The sequence below is a fragment of the Xiphophorus hellerii genome, chromosome 12, assembly GCF_003331165.1.
Source record: "Xiphophorus hellerii strain 12219 chromosome 12, Xiphophorus_hellerii-4.1, whole genome shotgun sequence".
Lineage (NCBI taxonomy): Eukaryota > Metazoa > Chordata > Actinopteri > Cyprinodontiformes > Poeciliidae > Xiphophorus > Xiphophorus hellerii.
The window spans coordinates 15,673,719-15,693,877 of record NC_045683.1 but is presented as its reverse complement, the minus strand read 5'-3'; the positions used below and the strand labels follow the sequence as shown (position 1 = coordinate 15,693,877).

The 20,159-nt window shown below is 37.4% G+C and overlaps 1 protein-coding gene across 6 annotated transcripts in view; it reads left to right on the top strand.

Moving 5' to 3' along the window:
• The window catches only part of vps13a (vacuolar protein sorting 13 homolog A), a 45,488-nt gene that overhangs the window by 20,520 nt on the left and 4,809 nt on the right, over window positions 1-20,159 (top strand). For 3 of the 6 annotated variants that reach the window (XM_032577929.1, XM_032577928.1, XM_032577934.1), the window contains exons 38-71: window positions 29-285; window positions 1,390-1,565; window positions 1,638-1,781; window positions 2,111-2,320; window positions 2,519-2,662; window positions 2,743-2,844; window positions 2,925-3,077; window positions 3,159-3,417; window positions 3,997-4,157; window positions 4,288-4,391; window positions 4,462-4,777; window positions 5,106-5,248; window positions 5,336-5,630; window positions 5,887-5,991; window positions 6,706-6,852; window positions 7,250-7,381; window positions 7,459-7,589; window positions 9,054-9,122; window positions 11,054-11,186; window positions 14,490-14,550; window positions 14,638-14,809; window positions 14,917-15,070; window positions 15,253-15,399; window positions 16,289-16,370; window positions 16,453-16,522; window positions 16,733-16,847; window positions 16,975-17,088; window positions 17,478-17,623; window positions 17,735-17,816; window positions 18,176-18,289; window positions 19,017-19,092; window positions 19,497-19,660; window positions 19,790-19,835; window positions 19,951-20,074. In XM_032577929.1, coding sequence (XP_032433820.1) covers window positions 29-285; window positions 1,390-1,565; window positions 1,638-1,781; window positions 2,111-2,320; window positions 2,519-2,662; window positions 2,743-2,844; window positions 2,925-3,077; window positions 3,159-3,417; window positions 3,997-4,157; window positions 4,288-4,391; window positions 4,462-4,777; window positions 5,106-5,248; window positions 5,336-5,630; window positions 5,887-5,991; window positions 6,706-6,852; window positions 7,250-7,381; window positions 7,459-7,589; window positions 9,054-9,122; window positions 11,054-11,186; window positions 14,490-14,550; window positions 14,638-14,809; window positions 14,917-15,070; window positions 15,253-15,399; window positions 16,289-16,370; window positions 16,453-16,522; window positions 16,733-16,847; window positions 16,975-17,088; window positions 17,478-17,623; window positions 17,735-17,816; window positions 18,176-18,289; window positions 19,017-19,092; window positions 19,497-19,660; window positions 19,790-19,835; window positions 19,951-20,074 — 4,848 coding nt within the window. The remainder of the gene's footprint in view (window positions 1-28; window positions 286-1,389; window positions 1,566-1,637; window positions 1,782-2,110; window positions 2,321-2,518; window positions 2,663-2,742; window positions 2,845-2,924; window positions 3,078-3,158; window positions 3,418-3,996; window positions 4,158-4,287; window positions 4,392-4,461; window positions 4,778-5,105; window positions 5,249-5,335; window positions 5,631-5,886; window positions 5,992-6,705; window positions 6,853-7,249; window positions 7,382-7,458; window positions 7,590-9,053; window positions 9,123-11,053; window positions 11,187-14,489; window positions 14,551-14,637; window positions 14,810-14,916; window positions 15,071-15,252; window positions 15,400-16,288; window positions 16,371-16,452; window positions 16,523-16,732; window positions 16,848-16,974; window positions 17,089-17,477; window positions 17,624-17,734; window positions 17,817-18,175; window positions 18,290-19,016; window positions 19,093-19,496; window positions 19,661-19,789; window positions 19,836-19,950; window positions 20,075-20,159) is intronic. The other 3 variants (XM_032577931.1, XM_032577933.1, XM_032577932.1) reach the window with 3 other exon arrangements.

Sequence of the window (20,159 nt, the reverse complement as noted above, 5' to 3'; positions counted from 1 at the left end):
AAATCACATGTCTTATGTCGTCCTCCAGGATGATGGAACTGCGGCCCGGCGCCGAGCAGAACATGATGGTGGAGGTGAACTACCGACAGGGGCTTGATGGTACCAACATAGACACAGTGGTACAGGATGTGTACCTGTGTGCCAGCATGGAGTTCCTGCTCACAGTGGCAGATATTTTCCTCAAAGCCACCAAGGAGGGTTTTGCTCAGGGGCCACAAGCCAAAGGCAACACTGGTGCTGGAGAAAAGAAGAACATTAATTCCTCTGTCACGTCTAAAGACTTGTGTGAGTTGATCTGTTAAAACAATTTCAGTGTTATTCTTCCTGAAACAAACTATACTGATAATGTTACAATTTTTCTGATCAGACGTATAAGCAGTATTTATTAGTGATTTTTGTCAGTTTGGTTTGTCATCAACTATGTTTTTTTTGCCAATTCTGATTTCTGTTGCCACACATTGTAGCTGCAGAATTTATCAAATCACAGTCATCATCATAAAAGTGTGGGCAACTTTGCATTTACAGGAATTGCTTGGATGCAATATTTGGTAGATCATAACATTTTATGGACCGGGAAATTAAAACTCTGCCAGTCAATCATACAGCTGGCCTGTTAGATGGACTTTTGCTTTCATGCACAAGTTTTATGCATCTCTTTGTGTTGATAGGGTGTCTATGTATCTTGCATATTTAAAAAGTTTTTTTAAAAAATCATAAATTGATGCATCTAAAATTAAGACCTTGAAATGTCTTAAATTTGTAAAAAAAATGTAAGTTGGGCTTAAATACGTTAATCACAGGTCTTAAATTTTGTCCTGGCTGGACTATTTAATCTTATCGTTTTTTGTTTTTTTTGCAGGACTTTTCTGTTTGGCAAAGGTTTTTGTGTAGTGCGTTACCCAAATCATCCCCCCATAGTTTTTAATATTAAATTTTATTCAAGCTAAAATTTAGTACTTAAAAAGTCTTAAATCTGACTTACTGAAACCTTGAGATGAGGTCGGGTCATCAGGTCTGCATCTGCACTGTTCATTCTTTCTGACTGACTGACTTCCTTGACCTGCCCCTTTCCTTTCTTGTCATTAATTTCTTCTTTGTGTCTTTCTCTCCATATTGTGCTCCTCCTTTTTTCATTGCCTACTATAGAAATATTTGGCATAAATTCAGAGTAAAGATTTTTTCTTTGTTTTTCATGCAATGCATATAAAGCACTTGGGAAGTAGAAAGAATTGAGGCTAGAAAAATATAAAATTTTTATATGAATGTGTTGGAATCCTGTATATGATTCTTCTATAAGTACTTCAGTTTGTTTTGAAGATATTTAAAGTAATTCTCCGTCCTTGATTTAGCCAGTGTTTTATTCCTGCTCTTTGTTGCTCTCCGGTACAGCTGCAGGTCCGGTGTCAAAGATGGAGATGACCGTTGTCGTGCGTAACCCAGAGATTGTGTTTGTTGCCGACCTGACGCGTGCTGACGCCCCCGCCTTGGTGATGACCACATATTGTGAAGTGTCAATGATAAGTGGAGCAGAGTCAACAATGACTGCATCCATCAAAGATCTAAAGGTCTATATATTTCCTATGAATCCATTCATATTCGGATACAAATAAATAACTTTAGTATTTATGTGTGTTCAGGTTGTGGCATGTCCCTTCTTAAGAGAGATTAGGAAGAACACTGTGACCACCGTCCTCCAGCCATGTCAGGTTCACTATCGGAGTTCTCAGCCTTCAGCGGGCCCTCAGGCAATGGAAGTTGATATTAATGCTCTCTCTCTAAAGGTGCATATTTAATTTGCAGTGTCACAATTTTTTTTTTTCCTCAAAACAAAATTATAAAAGTTTCTACTTTCTTCAAACATTTTTCTCATTTCAAAAGTACACAACCTTTTGAAATGGCTCTGTACTTGGTGAGAATATGTCTTGCTTCACATTAACTTTCCTAGTGTTATAAAGCTAAACACTTTTTTAAAAAACATTTTACATGAAATAATGAAATGATTTATTTTAATGCCTTTATTCTCTACAGTAAACAGGAATAGTGAATCAAACTGTGGGATTCACTAGAAGCAGTTTTTATTCTTCTTGTTGTGTAATAATTGTCTTCCCAGGTATCTCCTGTCATCATCAACACAGTGATCACCATCCAGTCAGCGCTGACGCCCCAGGCTGAGACTCCTGAGGAGCTGGAGAGCCCCGTTCCCGTGGACCTGTGGGAGAAACGACACTGGAAGGAGCTCAAGCTTTGGTTCTTGGAAGAGGAGGGGGATGAAGACACAAAGTCTTTAAAGCCACTCATTCCACAGGGAGAATCCTTAAAGGTATTTATGATTCGCATTATTAATCTTATTTGATTTTTACCAAACTTTGCAAAGATTATTTTATATATCTCTCTGTTAAGATATGGATCTATTCAAAAATCTTGATATTTCTGGATGATTTTTTTTGTGTTGCTTTAAACACAAAATAAATATGCAAAGTTGGAGCTGAATGCTGTATTACCATATTTGTCTTTGCAGTTGACCATAAATTCAATCTGTGTGACTCTGGAAGCTGGAGTGGGACACCTCACCATCCCTATGCTTCTCGCCAAGTCCTCTTTTCACGGAGATGTGAAAAACTGGTCCACACTCATTAACCTCTACAGCGAGCTAACTCTTGAGGTAAAATAAGGGAAATAAAACTATTTCTCAGTGATAAATACTCATCTAAAACGTTCTGAAAGTTTTTGTTGTGTTTTTAGGTTCACTATTACAATGAGATGGTGGGTGTCTGGGAGCCGCTGTTGGAGCCCTTGGAGGATGAGACAGGCGAACGTTTCAAATCTTGGACTCTAAACCTGAAGGTAGAGGAAACAATCCAGTCAAAGTAAATCCACATATACACACACATACTGTGTCTTACAGTTAAATGTTTTGCAACCAGATGAAGAAGAAGCCAGTGAATAACCCTACTTTGTCAGATGAAGTGGATTACAACATTCCAGACTATAGGACAATAACTACAATCAGCAGTAAAGACCAGCTCAACATCACGCTCTCCAAGTGTGGACTCACCATGCTGAACAACCTGGGCGCAGTAAGAGAAGCAGAGAAATGCTTCCATCTTTGTCGCCTGCTTAAGCTTGTGTTGTGATCTCTTATCTGATTCATTCTTAAGGCATTTGCAGAAGCTGCCAAGCAGACTGCAGAGTGTTTTCAAAAGGATGAAGCTCCCTTTGTGGTGAAAAACAGGCTGGGTCTTCCTGTCTCTGTGCGGCACAGTGAGATGTTTTCCCCCGTCGGCAAGCAGAGCGATAGACACACTGTGAGACTGCAGGATGGCGAAAGCCTTGGGATGGACTACTCAGTCACAACACAGTCGGATCAGTTCTCAGCTATGACCTCGCTGAGTGAAAAACATTACTACATACAGCCTGGTGAGTTGCCTGCTACTCTAGATCTGGATGATTTGTATTTTTTAAACCCAGGTCGATTTTGTGTTTCTTATCGTTATGTTTCTTCACACCTTGCAACAAAGTTAATATCACTTTTTGTCAAATCACAGACACAAACCTCAATGTATTCTATTAGGAATGTTTGATAGAGCCACATAGAACTGGAAATTATTGTCAATAAGTTGTAGCATCACTTTTCTTTTCCAGTATTTCTTCACCAACTCTACTTGTCTAATATCTGAATATTGCACACTTTTCATAAATGTATCTAGAATTTTTTTTACCATTTATAATTTGTCTTCCACTCGACAACTAAGCTCTATCTTGATTTAGTCGATCACATAAATCTAATTAAATTTGTGGTTCTAATATCTTATTTAGGAAGTTTACCACTGTAGGCAACACATTAAACAGAAACAACTTAAAACACAATATTTCATACCTGTATCTTCCTTCTTATCGAGTCCATTTATCTAATTTTTAAAAAAATTCAGTATGTATTATTGTCTCTATCCTGACTTTTAGCATATAAAAAATTAACTCTTTTTTTAATGTTTTTAGCTCCAGAGGGCCACACTTCCACCAGTGTGATCCCTCTGATCAAAGTGGGACGGGGTATGTACAGTGTCATGCACAAAGACTCAGGAGTCACTCGGTTCCTCGTCTGTCAGATTTCCTCTGTGGAGGGCAGCAAATACATCAAGATCCGCTCTCCTTTTCAGGTACCTTGAAAGAAGAGAAAATTAGATGTTTTCATCAGATAATTTATATAATCTTGGAAGATCACATAAAAATGCACAAGAGATCATAATTTATTGTGCATCTGTGATTTTATTTCCATATTCTTTGCAGATTATCAATCATTTTACAATACCATTCAACGTTTTTGAGGGATCGACATATCTGGGAAAAGCTTCTCCGACTGAGGAGTTCTGTGTACCATTTGATTCATACAGGTGAGTACCAAACCATAACCACCCTTCACATTCACAATCATCTCTTCTTTCTAATCTCCGTTGCCCTCAGGTCTGAGCTGAGCCTACAGCCGACAACAGAGGAGACCGCCGAAGAAGACGGAAAACAGTTTGACGTGTCAGAGGGCTTCAGCTACGAAGACTTCTTCAACCATAACCCAGCTACTCGCCTACAGCAGAAATGCCGTCGTCGTGGAGATGAGTCTGGCACCATGATGATCATCAACATGGTGCCGGTGAAAGACACAGTGACGTGCAAGGAGACGGGAGATATCGGAGAAAACTGTGACATTCCATTCGTGCTTCACCTCTGGCCCTCTGTCCTGCTCCGCAATCTGCTGCCTTACCCAATTGCCTACAAATTAAAGGTTGGATGTACCAACATTTTTACACAGCTAAGCTTAACTTTACTAGATAGATGTGATTTTTGTCAGACTTGCAGAATCAAGTCCAGTTATGGGTTTGTAATCTAGTATTGTTTTGGTTTTCTGAGTTTAATGTGAATTATTTAATAAAGTGAAACAAGAACAAAAAAAATCATAATAAAAATTAAAGAGAACCAATCTTACAACATGAACTAGGCCAAAAGATCTCAAAAAACAACAGATCGGGTCCTGATCTAAAGAAATTTATAACTTATCAGAGTCTTTGATGCCTGTCTTTAAAAACTCCCAAATTAATTAAATTAATTTTTAGCAACAGGGGAGCAAGGACAGTGGCCCTGAAGTTACGCTGGGTCCAGGCCACTCTGCTCAGCTTCACACTGCGGTCATCAACCAGTCAACTCTTGATCTCCGGCTTCTGGATTATTTGGCTCAGGACTGGTCCTGTGAATACAGGTCTAACCTGCATCTTTTATTTATACGTACCTTCAAACCTGACGTCACTGTTTCCCCTCTAAGTCAGAATAACTTGTTGTCTTGCAGACTCCAGAGTGAGCAGGAAGAAATCACCTTCATTGTGTTCCAGTCTCTACGCGTCGATGAGGAAGATGTAGGAGATGTGTTAGAAAGGAAGAAGCCTGAGTTAGATATTGCAATGCATGTTCAGTACGACCCAGGCCAGACTGTTGTCGCCATCCACTCTCCTTACTGGATGATGAATAAGACAGGGAGGTTGCTGCAGTACAAGGCTGATGATATTCACCGTAAACACCCTCTAGACTACGATATGCCGCTTCTCTTCTCCTTCAAGCCTCGCAATTTTCTGAGAAACAATAAGGTAGGAAGAAAAAAGATTTTATTATTCAGTATTGTGTTTTCCAAAATTGTTATTACCTGTAATGTTACTTTTAATGCATCATCAAGGAGCATTGCTACACACATTGGTGTGACATCATGATATCACATAAGCCCCACCTGCATGCCAAAGCAAGTTTAACACATCGTTTTTTTATAAAGCTACGAATACTCACACCTTTCAGAAGAGTTGGTGCATTCCTGCTGTACTAAATGAGATATTTTTTTTCCATTCTTAGGTCCGCCTTATGATCTCAGACAGCGAGCTGTCAGACGATTTCTCTCTCGACACTGTTGGTAGCCATGGCGATGTGAAATGTAAAGGCAGATACAAAGACTATCTGGTAAGACTTTGTTTTATTTGTTGAATTTCAAACATAAAGATTTTATCAAATGAGAAATCCCCCGCTAACATTGATAAAGTGATAATTTAATGTCAATATGCCATTCTCTGAGCTTAAAAAGATATTTATGGACTCATGAACATAAACAGTCTGAGTGATAGGAGCATTATGTGTTTAGTCCATGTTGTTATTTAACAAAGGAGAATTATTAGATTTGTTAGTTTATTGTAAATTTAGTGTAATATTGATAATATTATTAAACCTGCTAATATTACTGATATTAACATTTATGCTGCTGACTTCACTCTAATAATGCTTTATTGAAATTTTTAACTAAGCTTGAGAATATTCATGGTAAATTTCCTTACGTCTCAAGTCACCACTTGTCAAGTCAGCCTTCTTTCCCCATGATTGTGCAGGCTGTAAACCCAGCATTACATTTCTGTATAAAAATCCTGTTTTTTAATTGCATTTTATTGGTTTTTGTTATATTTACATTTTTAGAGAACTTGAAGGTTGGGTTTTCATGAGCTGGAAACAACAATCTTTAAAATTAGGAGACATGAATAAAGTTGTTCAAATTTATCCTTTGAACAACTTTAAGATGTTATGTAATTTATTGACATTTTTCTGTAAGTCATGTTTTGTTATGTAAATAATTGCATATCATCATCGTCATGTCTTGTATTTTGCTTGATGCCTGTCTGCTCCCAGGTTGGTGTGAAGATTGATGCGAGCAGTTTCAGTCTGACCCGCATCGTGACCTTTGTACCGTTTTACATGCTGGTCAACAGAACCAAGCACAGGGTTTTCGTCTGCGAGGAGGGCCTCGAAAACTGGACTCAAGCAGAGCCAGAACAGGTCAAACTAGTTACTTACTTTTTCATTTCTTTTTCACTAATATCTAGTCTTTTAATAGCTTTTATATAAGGTCATGTTAAATTAAATTATATGTATTTTTTTTGTGTTTCCAAAAATTTTTCACATTTTTTATAGAAGTTTTATGGTTATTGATGCATTTTAGAAACGTTCATTTTTCTTTTAGAAATTAGTTTAGTACTTCTGTTCTCATTTTTTTTGTCAAATTATTGTTTTTATTTTATATGATAAGTTAAAAGTTGATAATTAGTTTTTATTTTAATATGACATGTTAAAACAGTTTAGAAATACTGGCTAATGTGTTGAGGCATTGCTTTTTTCTGTGAATATTAAACTGCTGCCTTCTTGTTTTGTTGTTTTTTTTTTTGCCCCTATTTAGTCAGCTGTTCCTTTCTGGCCCGAGAACGACACCAAGCGTCTGAAGATCAAATTAGAAGGATGTTTAGCGCCTCCTCAGACGATTAACTTCACCAAACGAGAGAACTGCTTGTTGCTGCATCTGGACAACTCTGTAAGTAAACACAATCGTTCAATCAGAGGATTAAAAGGACACAACTTTATTTCTTTTCTAACTTTGTGTTATTTAAGGTGGGCGGTATCATCGTTGATGTAAACCTGTCAGATCACTCGGCCACCATTCGATTCTCTGAGTACCATGATGGGGCGGCCCCTTTCCTCCTCATCAACCATACAAACGAACGTCTTCAGTTCAGGCAGAGGTAGGACAACAAGAGAAATGCAAGAAATGCAGACAGTGACAAATATTTGAAGCCTTACAGTTTTATCATCTGCTGCATGATATTTAGTCAATGGTAGAACTAGGGCTGTCACTACAAGATTACAAAATCTATGACAGCAACATTAATACTTCAACGGATTTTTTTTTATATAAAATTATCCTTTTTAGACTTTCTAACAAAAGTTGCAACTTTTTTCCTCCAAATTGCTGTTTGATAGAAGAGTTCCCTGACTGAACTTTGCCTGTAGGCCAGCTCTTCTTGTCTGTGTGGACACTTCATGTATCGCTCTCTAGTCATGAGTCAGCTGCGTCTGAGCTGCAGTTTTAGAAACAAACAAAAAAGCTTTGTTCTTTAAGGGGGCATTATTATGTAAAATCAACTTTTCGAGCTTTACATTGTGTTTGAATGTTATTCCCTCGTCAAAAGCATATCTGGAGTATTTCCTTGATTCTTTAATACATGTTTGAGAAATCCTTTAATCTCGTGTGGCAACCATTCAGCTGTGCAAAACGCCTGGGTGGACATACCGCCTTCATGATGAGTAGCTGCAGATTAGTACACCCAAAACATCATAGATGGCTGTAAATCAAATCGCTGCTTGATTTGTTGATGCTTTCACTGAAAATAACTGCAAGAACTCTTACGAGAAGGCTGGCAACAGTAGAGCTCTGTTGTCATCTCTGGAAAAATAAAGAACTGCAGTTCATTTTAATAAACTTAAACTGTTTTGCAGCATGCTCAGCTTTGATTTCATTTGGATATAAAAGGAAAGAGTGCATAATTCTAAAAATCTGTATTTGCATCTTTTAAATTTCACAAATTATTTATAATAAAAGGGGAATACTTGTTGTATGAATGCATGCAGTAATATATACTTACATTAGGGTGTTGAGGACCACGAGGGGACATTGGATCTTTTTTACTAATAAATTTCTTAATGACCTTGTTGTTTTCCTTTTAGGTCAGAGTTTGTTGCCTCAGCCTGATATTCTTTTTATATGTATGATTTCACATTGCATCTGTTAATTTGTTGTGTTTTGATTGAAGAAACCATTTTGGTTATTTGTAGCATTATTAAACAATAGAGATGCACCAATCTAATTTATGGTTTTTCTCAAGCACAATAAACAGAAAGCACAGAAATTGATGTAATTCCAAAACTATCCCCTTTAGTCATCTAAAATTCATCTGATTTTTGTTCATTTTAAACGCTTGCATCAAAGTTCATGCTTTTCGTTAGCTGAAAGTGGTAGGAGTTTTTAGTTTTGATCCTTTACTAGGTGAAAAAATTATTATTTTTCTTTAACCTGCCAAACAAAAGCATGTCCCAAACTCTGACCAGTTGATTGGTGCATCTCAATTAAACCGTTGGATTAATAATAAATGTCAGTATTTATTTCTGTTGATGGTGATTTGTGCATTTTTGTCGTGTGGCCGATGCAGCACCCTGAAAGAGACCTCGTGGGTGCCTGACGAACTGCTTGACCTTTCCTCCTCAGGGGAGGAGGACAGGTAGAAAAATATGAAACATGAAAACTCTTCTGACACACTCTGAACTCGGGCTAAGGACTCAGGAATAAAACAAAAAGAAGGTGCATCATGAAACATACAACGAGAGACATGATAGTTATCTTTTTAGAAGCAGGCCAAGAGAGTAATTAGGCAAATTTTTACCATTTGAACAAAACATTGCTGATCACACCTGAGAATATTTAAAGACAGAACATGAATATGGAAGAGGACTGATCTAACACAAACCACTAAGTTACAGGTAGTGTCATTTATTTTTCCATTATAAGAAAAAAAACAGTAGATAAAGTTTGTATAAAAAACTTTTATCTCTAATAAGATTTCCTTTTAACAAAAAGGCACTTGAAGAAGCTTAATATGACTTATTTTGAAGTCCTATTAAAGAAAGAAAGAATTCCTATGTTGGTTCAAATACATTATGTATAGGCAGATCTTATAAAAAATTGGATTATTACTATTTTTAAATAAGTAACAACATAATAAATACAGGTGCATCACAATATATAAGAATAGGATGAAAATATATTTGTTTTATATGTTTTTAATGGAAAGCTTTTAGTCATACATGCAGGTTCATTTCATTGAATCAGAACATCATTGAACATTTCAGTTAATTCTGTAAATTAATTAAAAATGTGAAGCTTATATCATGAAGATTGATTACACACAAAGTGATTTTATTCCTAGTGTTTATGTCTAACTCTCATGAATATTGGCTATGACCAGTGGAAACGCGAACATAATTTTTCTAAAACATTAAAATGACATAAGATGAAAAAAATAAAATAAAAAAATTGTTTTACACTCATCATGGCTCCCCTAATCGACCTTCCACTAAAAATTACCCTTGTTAAGGAAGGTAATGGGAGTTAATTATGTGAAATTAACGATTCATGTCAAAAGAAAAAAGAATGGGTTTTGTTGTTAAATAAATGATACAATATAAACAAGTCCAAGTGATGAGGTTAGAAATTTGCTTTGTAGCTCAGCAAAAGACTCTGACTCCTGTTAAAGACGTTCATTGACCTCAGTTCTGAGTGTGGATGAAGAGTGAAGTTAGAAAAGAGTAGAAACCTGTTTCACTTCTGACTGTGTAACCTGCTTTCACACCCAAAGTGATTTCACAACCTTGACAACAATCATTGAGATGCTTATGGAGAACATAAATATTAAAAGTCTAGGTATAAATTAGCAACGTTTTACCTATTCGATGATCATTTTGTTACTAATTTTAAACATTTAGTAAAATTGAGCAGGTTACACACCTAAAGCCGTTTAATGTCGTCGTGTTTATCTGGTTAATTTGTAGCAAAGACTTCCCAGATGTTCTGCTGGCTAGATGGGATTCTGCGTCGGGAATTACTCTATTCTCTGCTCCCAGTTCTTCTCTCTCATTAACCAGCGTTCCTTTGCTTCTATTCTCCATTTCTAGATAATGAACTTCCCCTTTTCTTCCTTGCTTTGGGAACAATTAGCTAAATATTCATATTTACTCAAACGGATAATACTTGCAGTCATTGATGTTCACCTTCTTTAAGTTCTGGGGTTTAAAATACTTTGTATTTATCTATTAATTTCATGATTTATATTCGATTTTACAATTGTTTACATTTTGTCTTCATATTTATTAAAATTTTTAATTAAAATAAGATTGAAGTAGTTTTACCATAAAACTCTAGAACTGTTAGAGGGTGTACTTTCTTCTTGAAATGACTGTTAGTAAAGCTTTTATGGAAATTATTGTTGAGCCTTTGGGTTTTTAAGATGGTATATTCTGCTCCTTTGTGATGCCTTTTTCCTCCCTGTGTTCATAGTTGCATGTACTCTGCTGTGTTGTTCTTTAAAATTCTCTTATTGTAAATCTTTTTACATACTAAACTATTGTTGCTTTTCCACTGTTTGTGAATTCTCAGCTCTCTGAAGGAGTTGGAGTGGGAAAATCTAGAAGCTGGAAAAGCTGTGTATTACACCTGGACCGAGCCCACCGGGTCCAGAGAGCTTAGCTGGAAACATGGACGGTACCATGGAGAGCTCAAGGTGGAGAAGGTACTGAGCCTGAGATAGATTTGCTCTCTGTATCTAAGAAATGAGGGGAAATGTTTAATTTGCTTTATAGGTTTTTCTATTTAACTTATTCTGTTTCAAGCACTTTGTAGAATTTGGACTGAATGAGAAAGACTGAGAGCGTCAAGCTCATGGCTTCTTTATTTAGGAAACTACACACTTATTTCTGTTCATTTTGATAATAATGGCTTACTGATGATGAAAATCACAAATTCAGTTTCTAAGGAGAAATACAATATTATATAAGACCAAAAAGAAGCAGAAATGTTGGCCTAATGAAAAGCGTGCCCTGTACTTTGCCGTGTATTTAGGGCTGTTGTAAACGAATATTTTAGTAATCTATTGATTATTCTTACGATTAATCGAGTAATTGGATTAAAAAAATTTATAAAATAAAATATTGGTAAATCTGGCATAACACCGGTGTTACTATTGGATATCAATATCAGTCCAATTTTTCATTTTTGAGCATCCCTAACAGTTAATATTTTGTAGTTTAGAAAACTAACCTGTAACAATAATAGCTCACTTTCTAAGTTAACCTGAAGAAAAGTTATACAAAGATCTGAAATTATATCCAGTTTAATAATAAGGAGGCAGACTCACAAATACACTTATAAAAAATGTCTATGCTCCAGCTTTTAGTTTATGTATTCATCTTCAGTGAGTTTAATAGATGAACTCTCACCTTGCCCCATACCTGTCAAGCTTTGGGTTTGAGAATATGGGAAATGTCGCCTGGAGTGGGGGGTTGGGATGGTGGGGGGCAGGCGAACGAAATACGAACGAACAAACCTAATGTGTGGGGGATGAAGGAGGGAAACATGACCGGTAGACCAGGGGACGAATGTAAGATCGGGGGGGCGGGGCGATACGGGATATTTATGGCACCTTCGTTCGTTACACTCAGAAACTCATCTACCAGCCATGTACCGCCACGATAATTTCCGCCACCCTTTTGTTGAGACCACGATGATCTGAAATTTATTGTGCGGTTCAGTCTATCCGCTCACCTGTATACATACTCCCGCAGCGCTCTTCCCGCCGTTCGCTTTCAACCAGCAGCTCCCGGAGGAGAGTGGCTGACCTGAGTGAAGTTGGCCCCCCCACCTTCTTGCCCCCATCAGGCAAAATTGGTGTCCAACATTTGTGCTGGTTTGTGCAGCAAAAATTTTTGTTTGTGCTGCTTTGGGTTTGAAGATATTAATTAAAGTTTAAAGGTCAGCCCCCCTTTCACAAAATCAAACAAAATGGGTGTCAATCAACTCGACTCTGTTTGGGCTGGTTTGTGCAGCAAAAATTTTCATTTGCGCTGCTTTGGCTTTGAAGATATTTGAAGGTCTTTGAAGGTCAAAAGGTCAACCAGCCCCCCCACTTTCATAAAATCAAGCAAAATTGGTGTCAAACGTTTGTGCTATGTTTGTGCTGGTTTTTGCAGCAAAAATTTTTGTTTGTGAAAAGTCATTATCATTTTAAAGATATAAAGATTTGAAGAAGGTGGGGGGGCCAACTTCACTCAGGTGAAAGGCTGCCGTACTCCAGGCATCGCGCCAGTCATTTTAAGGATGCTTATTGATTCCCCAAAAATGATAAAAACCCGGGCATTATCATCAATCAAAAAAATCCCCACGGGCCGAACTTGAAAATTGGACGTTATGCCGCTAACAGTTTGCTTTCGTCAACAACTCAGAGGAGGAAGTCAGAGCTACACATAATGTAAGTAATGTCCCGGCCTCAACACGGTGCGCTAAATAATAAAACATAAATTAACGAAGCTTCGAGGCAGGTAAATTTTCCTTGAGGAATTTTAATAATCGAGGTATTCGAATCATTCGAGGAATCATTTCAGCCCTACGTATATATAATATTTTCATTTCAGTTCAAATACTTTCAGTAAGGAGAGCACATTAAACAATGTTACATGTTAAAAAAACATAGCGACCGTTGTTTAGAACATAGGATCTCTAGCCACAGGCTAATTTGCAAATCAAATTTGGTTGAGGTTTCATTTGCTTGAATTACTTCATCAGCCTGTGACTCTGTTCTACAGCCCAGTCTATGGCCTTTAGTTTTTCTGTAACTTCTGCTTAAAATTAAAATCAGCATCTCCATAAAGCCAAACAGAGCTCTAAACAGATGAGATGGCTCCCCAAAACATCACAGGCAGTGGAAACTTCACAGCTTTCTGTGTGTCTCCACTTTTCCTCCAAGTCCTGGGAGCTTGCTTTCTAAATGAAATGGAGTAACAGGGAGACAGAGACAACTGGCTGTAGATGCTTCATATTACTTTTATTATTATTACAGTCAAATGTCTTATTTAAAATGTTTTAATCTTGTTTTTCTGCTGTATAGGCTACAAACATTGTTTTTGTTATCTGTCTGTAGGCTATTAAAATCTTCAGATGAAGTATGTTTTGTATTTTTATTATCTGTAAGCCATTATCATCAACTTAACTTAAACTAATTGCTGTGGGTTTTGTGTTTCACGTCTTAAACTGATATTCTAAGCTCTTGCCTTTCTTACCTTGGATCGGTCAAGTAGAAAACGGTTATGCTGCTGTCTTAGTTGTACAAATGAAATAGTTTTGGAGAAGACATGGCTCACCTAAGCAAAGTAAACATTGTAATTGTGTGCTTTTCTTAAGCTAATTGAGATCCAGATTTTCTTCTTCATCCAGTTTAACTAGACCAATAATCTGTTTGGACAATGTTACACATTAGATAAAGTTCAGTGTTTGTCATTCCCCCGGTGCATGCGCGGGTTTTCTCCGGGTACTCCGGCTTCCTCCCACAGTCCAAAAACATGACTGTTAGGTGAATTGATCTCTCCAAGTCAGTCGTCTCAAACCACTTTCCCTGAGGGCCAGAATCCTTCAACTTTTAGACGTCACTCTGCTTCAGCACACCTGGATCCAGTATTAACTCATTAGCAGACCTCTGTAGAGTTTGACTGCTAGTGAGGCAGTTTCACCATTTAGTTTAAGTCTGTAGGACAAGGGACACATCTAAAAGTTACAGGACTCTGGCCCTCGCGAAATGCAGTTTGAGACCACTGCTTTAAATTGTTCTTAGGTATGAATGAGTGTGTGTCTGCATGGCTGTTTGTCCTGTTTAGCCCTGTGATGGTCTGGCAACCTGCTCAGGGTTACCCCATCTCTCCCCTCTTCACCGCTGGAGAAAAGCACCAGAACCTCTTGTGACCCTGCAGAGAAAAACGTGTTAGACAATGGATGGATGAATCTTTCATGTTTGTGATTAACTGCAATATTTCTGCTGTTTCATCAGGAACTGCTTGATGAGAAGACAAACAGAGAAAGGAAACTTTATGTGATTCCCTTTTATGAAGGTAAAATTCCCATGCGTCCTGGATTCTGTCATTTTACATTTACATCTGATTTCCTGTTGATAATTTTGTGTTATTTCTGATGGAAAGGTCTCCAACGTGTCGTGGTGTTCACTGAGAACCAGCGTATCTTCAAGAAGCTTTTGGAAAATGAAAGCTTGCGACATGCTGAACAGGAAGTCATCCTGTGGCTGCACGACATGGGCATATCTTTGGTCAACAACAACAATAGCCAAGAGATTTCTTTTATTGGAATCACAAGGTGATTGTTCTGTGTTTAATAAATGGCTGACTACAGGTCAAACATGCAGCAGAAATGTTTACAATAGAAATCTTTGTGCATCTGTCGTCCTGTTGTATCCGGTTTAGCTCTGACATTGTGTGGGAGATCAAGCCTAAGAAGAAAGGTCGGTGGAAAACCCTGAACACAGAAGAAGTTGAGATGATAGAGAATCGCTTTAAAGAGTACTGTGATTCCTCGCCGATTGACAACTGCATTGCTAACATGGAGAACAACTTTCAGGTTAGAGAACAAGGATTGTTAGTTAATTTGGAAGAAATTAAATTATTTAACCAAACATTTTAAAGTGTTAACAATAGAATAATCTGTTAGTGAATTGGGCATAAATATTTTTGGCTTATTGCTGAGGAGGACATTAGCGTTTGTGTAATTATTAAACAGTTTTTTATTAATTCCCCCCTCAGGTCTGTTTTACGCCCTCTGGTACAGATATGCACATGATGCAGCCAGTGGCTGCTCCTCTGAGGCGACACCACCTCCCCGGGGTGAAGGTGGAGTACAGCATCTCACCTCGACAGAGATCCTACCGTGTCCAGATCCACCGGATACAGGTGAAATTAAAAACCTGCTAGTATCGAACATTTTTACAAAGCAAGCAGTTGTTTGCTCCCGAGTTAATTTCTAAAATGTTTGTGTTGCTGCTTTAACGTGTCTGATTTGGGATGAAGTAGCAGCAAGACTTTGGCTTTCTGAGTCTCAGTTTTAACTTCTTCTTAAATTGCACATTGTAAACGACACACCATAAATTGCACTAAAATAATTAACCCATCTTTCTCTCAGAATATCAGAGAGCTGCGATTCTGAGATGCAGCATATTCTTGTGAACATAAGATAATAAAATCCAATAACTATAGATCCCTTTACTCAATTTCACATATTCAACCAGTAATCATGAGCAGCATTTTGTTGCTAAGGAATGAAGGACAGGTGTGTTAGTGACTGCAAGAAAAGGGTAAAACCAGTACAGTCCCACATTCTAAATTATAAACAGTTTGTGGGTTTTACAGTGGAAAAAATAAACAGTTTTCCTGCTCAGGTTTTGTTTGGTATCACTTACAGCTGCAGTAGATAACTTTTATATATATGAAAAAATGTTCTTTACACATTTGTTAAAATTTGTTGTTACATCATGACAGTATGAGACAGATAATTTGTAAGGAGAAAAAGATCATGCTCCTTTTCCTCCTCATGAAGGCAGAGGACCATGAAAGCATGCTGAGATCTGATGGATCTAAAGGAAAAAGAAATGGTTCTTGTTGGGTTCCTGCTCATGAGAACCCCAAACCTAACTGTGAACTTTAAACAGATACTTTCAAAGAAAACACAACACCTTTGTTTTCTGTGAATCTTTTAAAGACTTGGTGTCAGTTGCATTTTCATTTAGTTAAGTTGCTATTCATCCATGCATTAGTTTTTAGAAAAGCCTTGTCTCTATTACAGATCCAGAATCAGATACCAGGAGCCATCTTCCCTTTCGTTTTTTACCCCATTAAACTCCCCAAATCAATCGCCAAGGACACAGGTCTGTTATTACACCGAGTTCATTTGTCATAATTTACTCATGATGCAGTTTTGGACTTTAATTTCATTTGTTTTTCTTCCAGAGCCAAAACCTCTAATTGATCTCAGCATTGTTACCAGAACTGCTGGACACACCGACATCTCTCGCATCAAGTATGTTTAGTTTTTATTTGAATATATGTTACATATTTTCATATCCAGGTCAAATAAAATTTAGCAGTCTCCAGATGAGTCTCAGTAATCATAGATTATAATTGCTGTCTTGTCTCAGATGAATCTTCTCCATTGTTTCATTTATGACAAACAATTGTAATGTTTTCTCAGCTCATTCTTAAATAACAAATTAATTGGTTTTGACTTCAGATACTTCAAGGTTTTGATTCAGGAGATGGATTTAAAACTTGACCTGGGCTTTCTGTATGCCATCCTGGACTTTGTTACTCCTGAGAACGCCGGCGTCATGACTTCAGAACAGGAGGTCAGTCACACTCACTGATAATCACCAAATCCTTTCCTCTGTTCCTCCATATTTTATCGTCAGACAAGGTCAAATGGAGTGTGTTTATTCATTTTCACGATCCAGTGTATCTGCGCTTGTCCTCCAGGTGGAACTGTTTGCTAAGGACATAGAGTATATAAGAACAGAGCTGAACCATGTTTCTTCTACTGATACGTCACCCATCAGCCTCTATGAGCAATTCCACATTTCCCCTATCAAGGTGGGTAAAATTCAAAAGTACTTTCTGCAAATGTAACGAACAAAGGCACAAACAAATCAGTTTTTAGACATGATTTCTTTCCGTCTTTGTTGGGTAATGAACATCGTAAATGATAGCAAAATCAGTAATATGTAACTACAATCCAATCAATTAATTGTATAGTGAATGTGGTAAATAAGCACATTTTACAACCTTCAATACCAAAAATCTTCCAAGAAAAGGTGCAACAACAGAAAATAAGTTTTTTAAAAGTGCTTATTGTGCTGATGATGCATGAAAGGCATCACAAAAAGAGGAAATAACACAACACTGAATGAACTCAGTCAGTGATATTCTAATTATTTTTTTTACTGAAATTAATATGAAATTGTTTCTGTTTTTCCTTTCAGTTGCATTTGAGTTTCTCTCTGAGCACAGGAGGAGAAGACGGCTTAAAGGAGAAGAGAGAAACTGAACTCATCCCCATTCAGTCCCTCAACCTGCTGCTGAAGAGCATCGGAGCAACTCTCACTGATGTGCAGGACGTCGTCTTCAAGTACGAGGCCTCGCATGTTCAAGCGCACAAACAAGATCCAGCTGCTGTTTCTGTGTTTTTCAGTGATTTGAAGAAATAATTCTGACTGACTGAATATTTTGTTTATTCCAGGCTGGGATTCTTTGAGCTAAACTTCCAGTTTTACACCACTCAGCAGCTACAATCAGAGGTCATCAGACATTACTCCAAGCAGGTGATGTTCACAGAAACATTTTCAAGGTGGCTCTTTTTTTCTTGCGTAATGTGAGGGATTTTTTTTAAAAAAGGTTGATAAAAGAGTATTTTTCTTTGGTTTGTTTTCTCAGTAGTCAAACAATTTTGTCCAAAGTTTCTTTATCAATTTTGTTGGGGTTTTTTTTGCATTTAAAATCCATCTTTTAATTCAGTTTAACATTACACAGTGACAGTCCTCCTTCTGGGTCAGAAGTCATAAATGTAGCTACTTCACCTAGAAGTTTTTTAAAAAAAATCAAATTATCAAATTCCTGTTTCCTTTTATTCATTAAAAGTTGAAAACATGGGAACTCATGTTTATATTTCTGTATATTTCAGGCTATTAAACAGATGTATGTGCTGGTGCTGGGCCTGGACGTGCTTGGAAATCCCTTTGGGTTGATAAGAGGATTGTCAGAGGGCGTCGAAGCGTTCTTCTATGAGCCCTACCAGGTAGGAATGTAGTACATGGAATAAGTGCTTTATTTTTCAATATCGCGACAAATTGCTAAATTTCATAAGCAAATCTTTTCAGCATAAACAAGGTATTATTTCTATCTGAAACATTGTTGAAATACAAATGAAAATGTTTAACTTGGCGCGTTTCACAGACTTCACAGCCGTTCATCATTGTTTCGAAGCTTCTGCTCAACCAGAAATCAGTCGGCCTGTCGGTGCTTCAAAATGTGATAGTAATATGTAGTAGTATTGTTTTTCTACAAATCCATGACTGCATGAGGGAACAGCTTTATCTGAGTGAAAATAAGTCTTTTTAAAATGTATTCATCTTTTGTACATTTGTAATCCCATAAGAAACTAAATGTTTAGTTTTATTAGATCTTAAATATGATAGGCCTGGACGATATGGCTGAAAAGTTATCACAATATAAGCCTTTCATATCAATATCGATAATTGTTGATTTTGATAATTATTGATTAGTTTTTTGTTTTGAATATCTGAAATACTGTCAAACTGGTGGCGTGACCTGTCCTGTTTTATCCACAGTTTTCCCAGAACTTTATTATGATATTATGATTTACCTCGATGTATTTATACATTTACAAGGAACTGAGGGTTTCCTGGAATGACTCCAGAATAATTTTTGTTCAGATTGACATCCTAGAAACTCCTGATCTCACTCTTCATTCTCTGTGTTCATTTGTGCTGCTGGTTTTCCAGGGAGCCATCCAAGGCCCTGAAGAGTTTATAGAAGGGATGACCATCGGTGTGAAAGCTCTGGTTGGAGGAGCTGTTGGTAAGAATTTAACTCAGCTTAAACTAGTGGGAACTTGTAGTTTGGCAAATAAGATCTAATACAGAGCAGTCATCGAAGAGGCAAACATAATGATGCAGGATGTCCATAAAGTGCAGCCTTCTGATTTTTACAGATTATATCAGTACAGGAGGAGTTGTGGCATTAAATGTGTGGTTGCTAAAACATCTTCCTTGGTTCTTCTGTTGAACTGATCAAGTAAACTTTTTTCCCCTTAACAGATTGATTTTCAGCTTTCATAAACAAGTCAAATGTATCTAAACTTGCAGAAAATTGTTTCTGTCCTATTTGGAAATAAGCTGTACTTGCCAGGTGACACGTATCAGTGGCATAAAACAAGTTGTATCTTTTTAAAATAAGTAAGCTTTTGTTTATTTTTTGTACAGGGGGTATAGCAGGCGCAGCCTCTAGGATAACAGGGACCATCGCAAAGGGAGTCGCTGCAATAACCATGGATGAGGAATACCAGCAGAAGAGGCGAGAAGCCATGAACAAACAGCCTACGGGCCTGAAAGACGGGCTGGCCAGAGGCGGAAAAGGATTGGTTTCTGTGCGTTTCATTATTTGTCCAACTCTACTTTGAATTAATCAATAATAATGTTTCTGACTTTCTAAATGCTGTGGCGTGGCCTAAAATAAAAATGCTTCATTGATCTGACGCAGTTTGTTTGTGTTTCAGGGATTCGTCAGTGGAATCACAGGGATTGTTACCAAACCTATAAAAGGTGTGTTTAGTCTGACTCTCTACAAATATATAAAGTTACAAACTGTTTTTTGATTCATAATAATAAGCTGTGGTTGGGTTTGAAATTTCTAAACACATTATCTGTTATTGTGCAGGGGCGCAGAAAGAGGGAGCAGCGGGCTTCTTCAAAGGTGTTGGCAAAGGTTTGGTGGGCGCGATAGCTCGACCGACAGGAGGCATTATCGACTTGGCCAGCAGTACCTTTCAGGGAATCAAAAGGTATGACTCTCTTTTCTGCTTTTAGTTCCCATCCTTGTGGTTTCACACTGCTGAGGTAATTAGATCTTAAATATGCTGCTTCTCT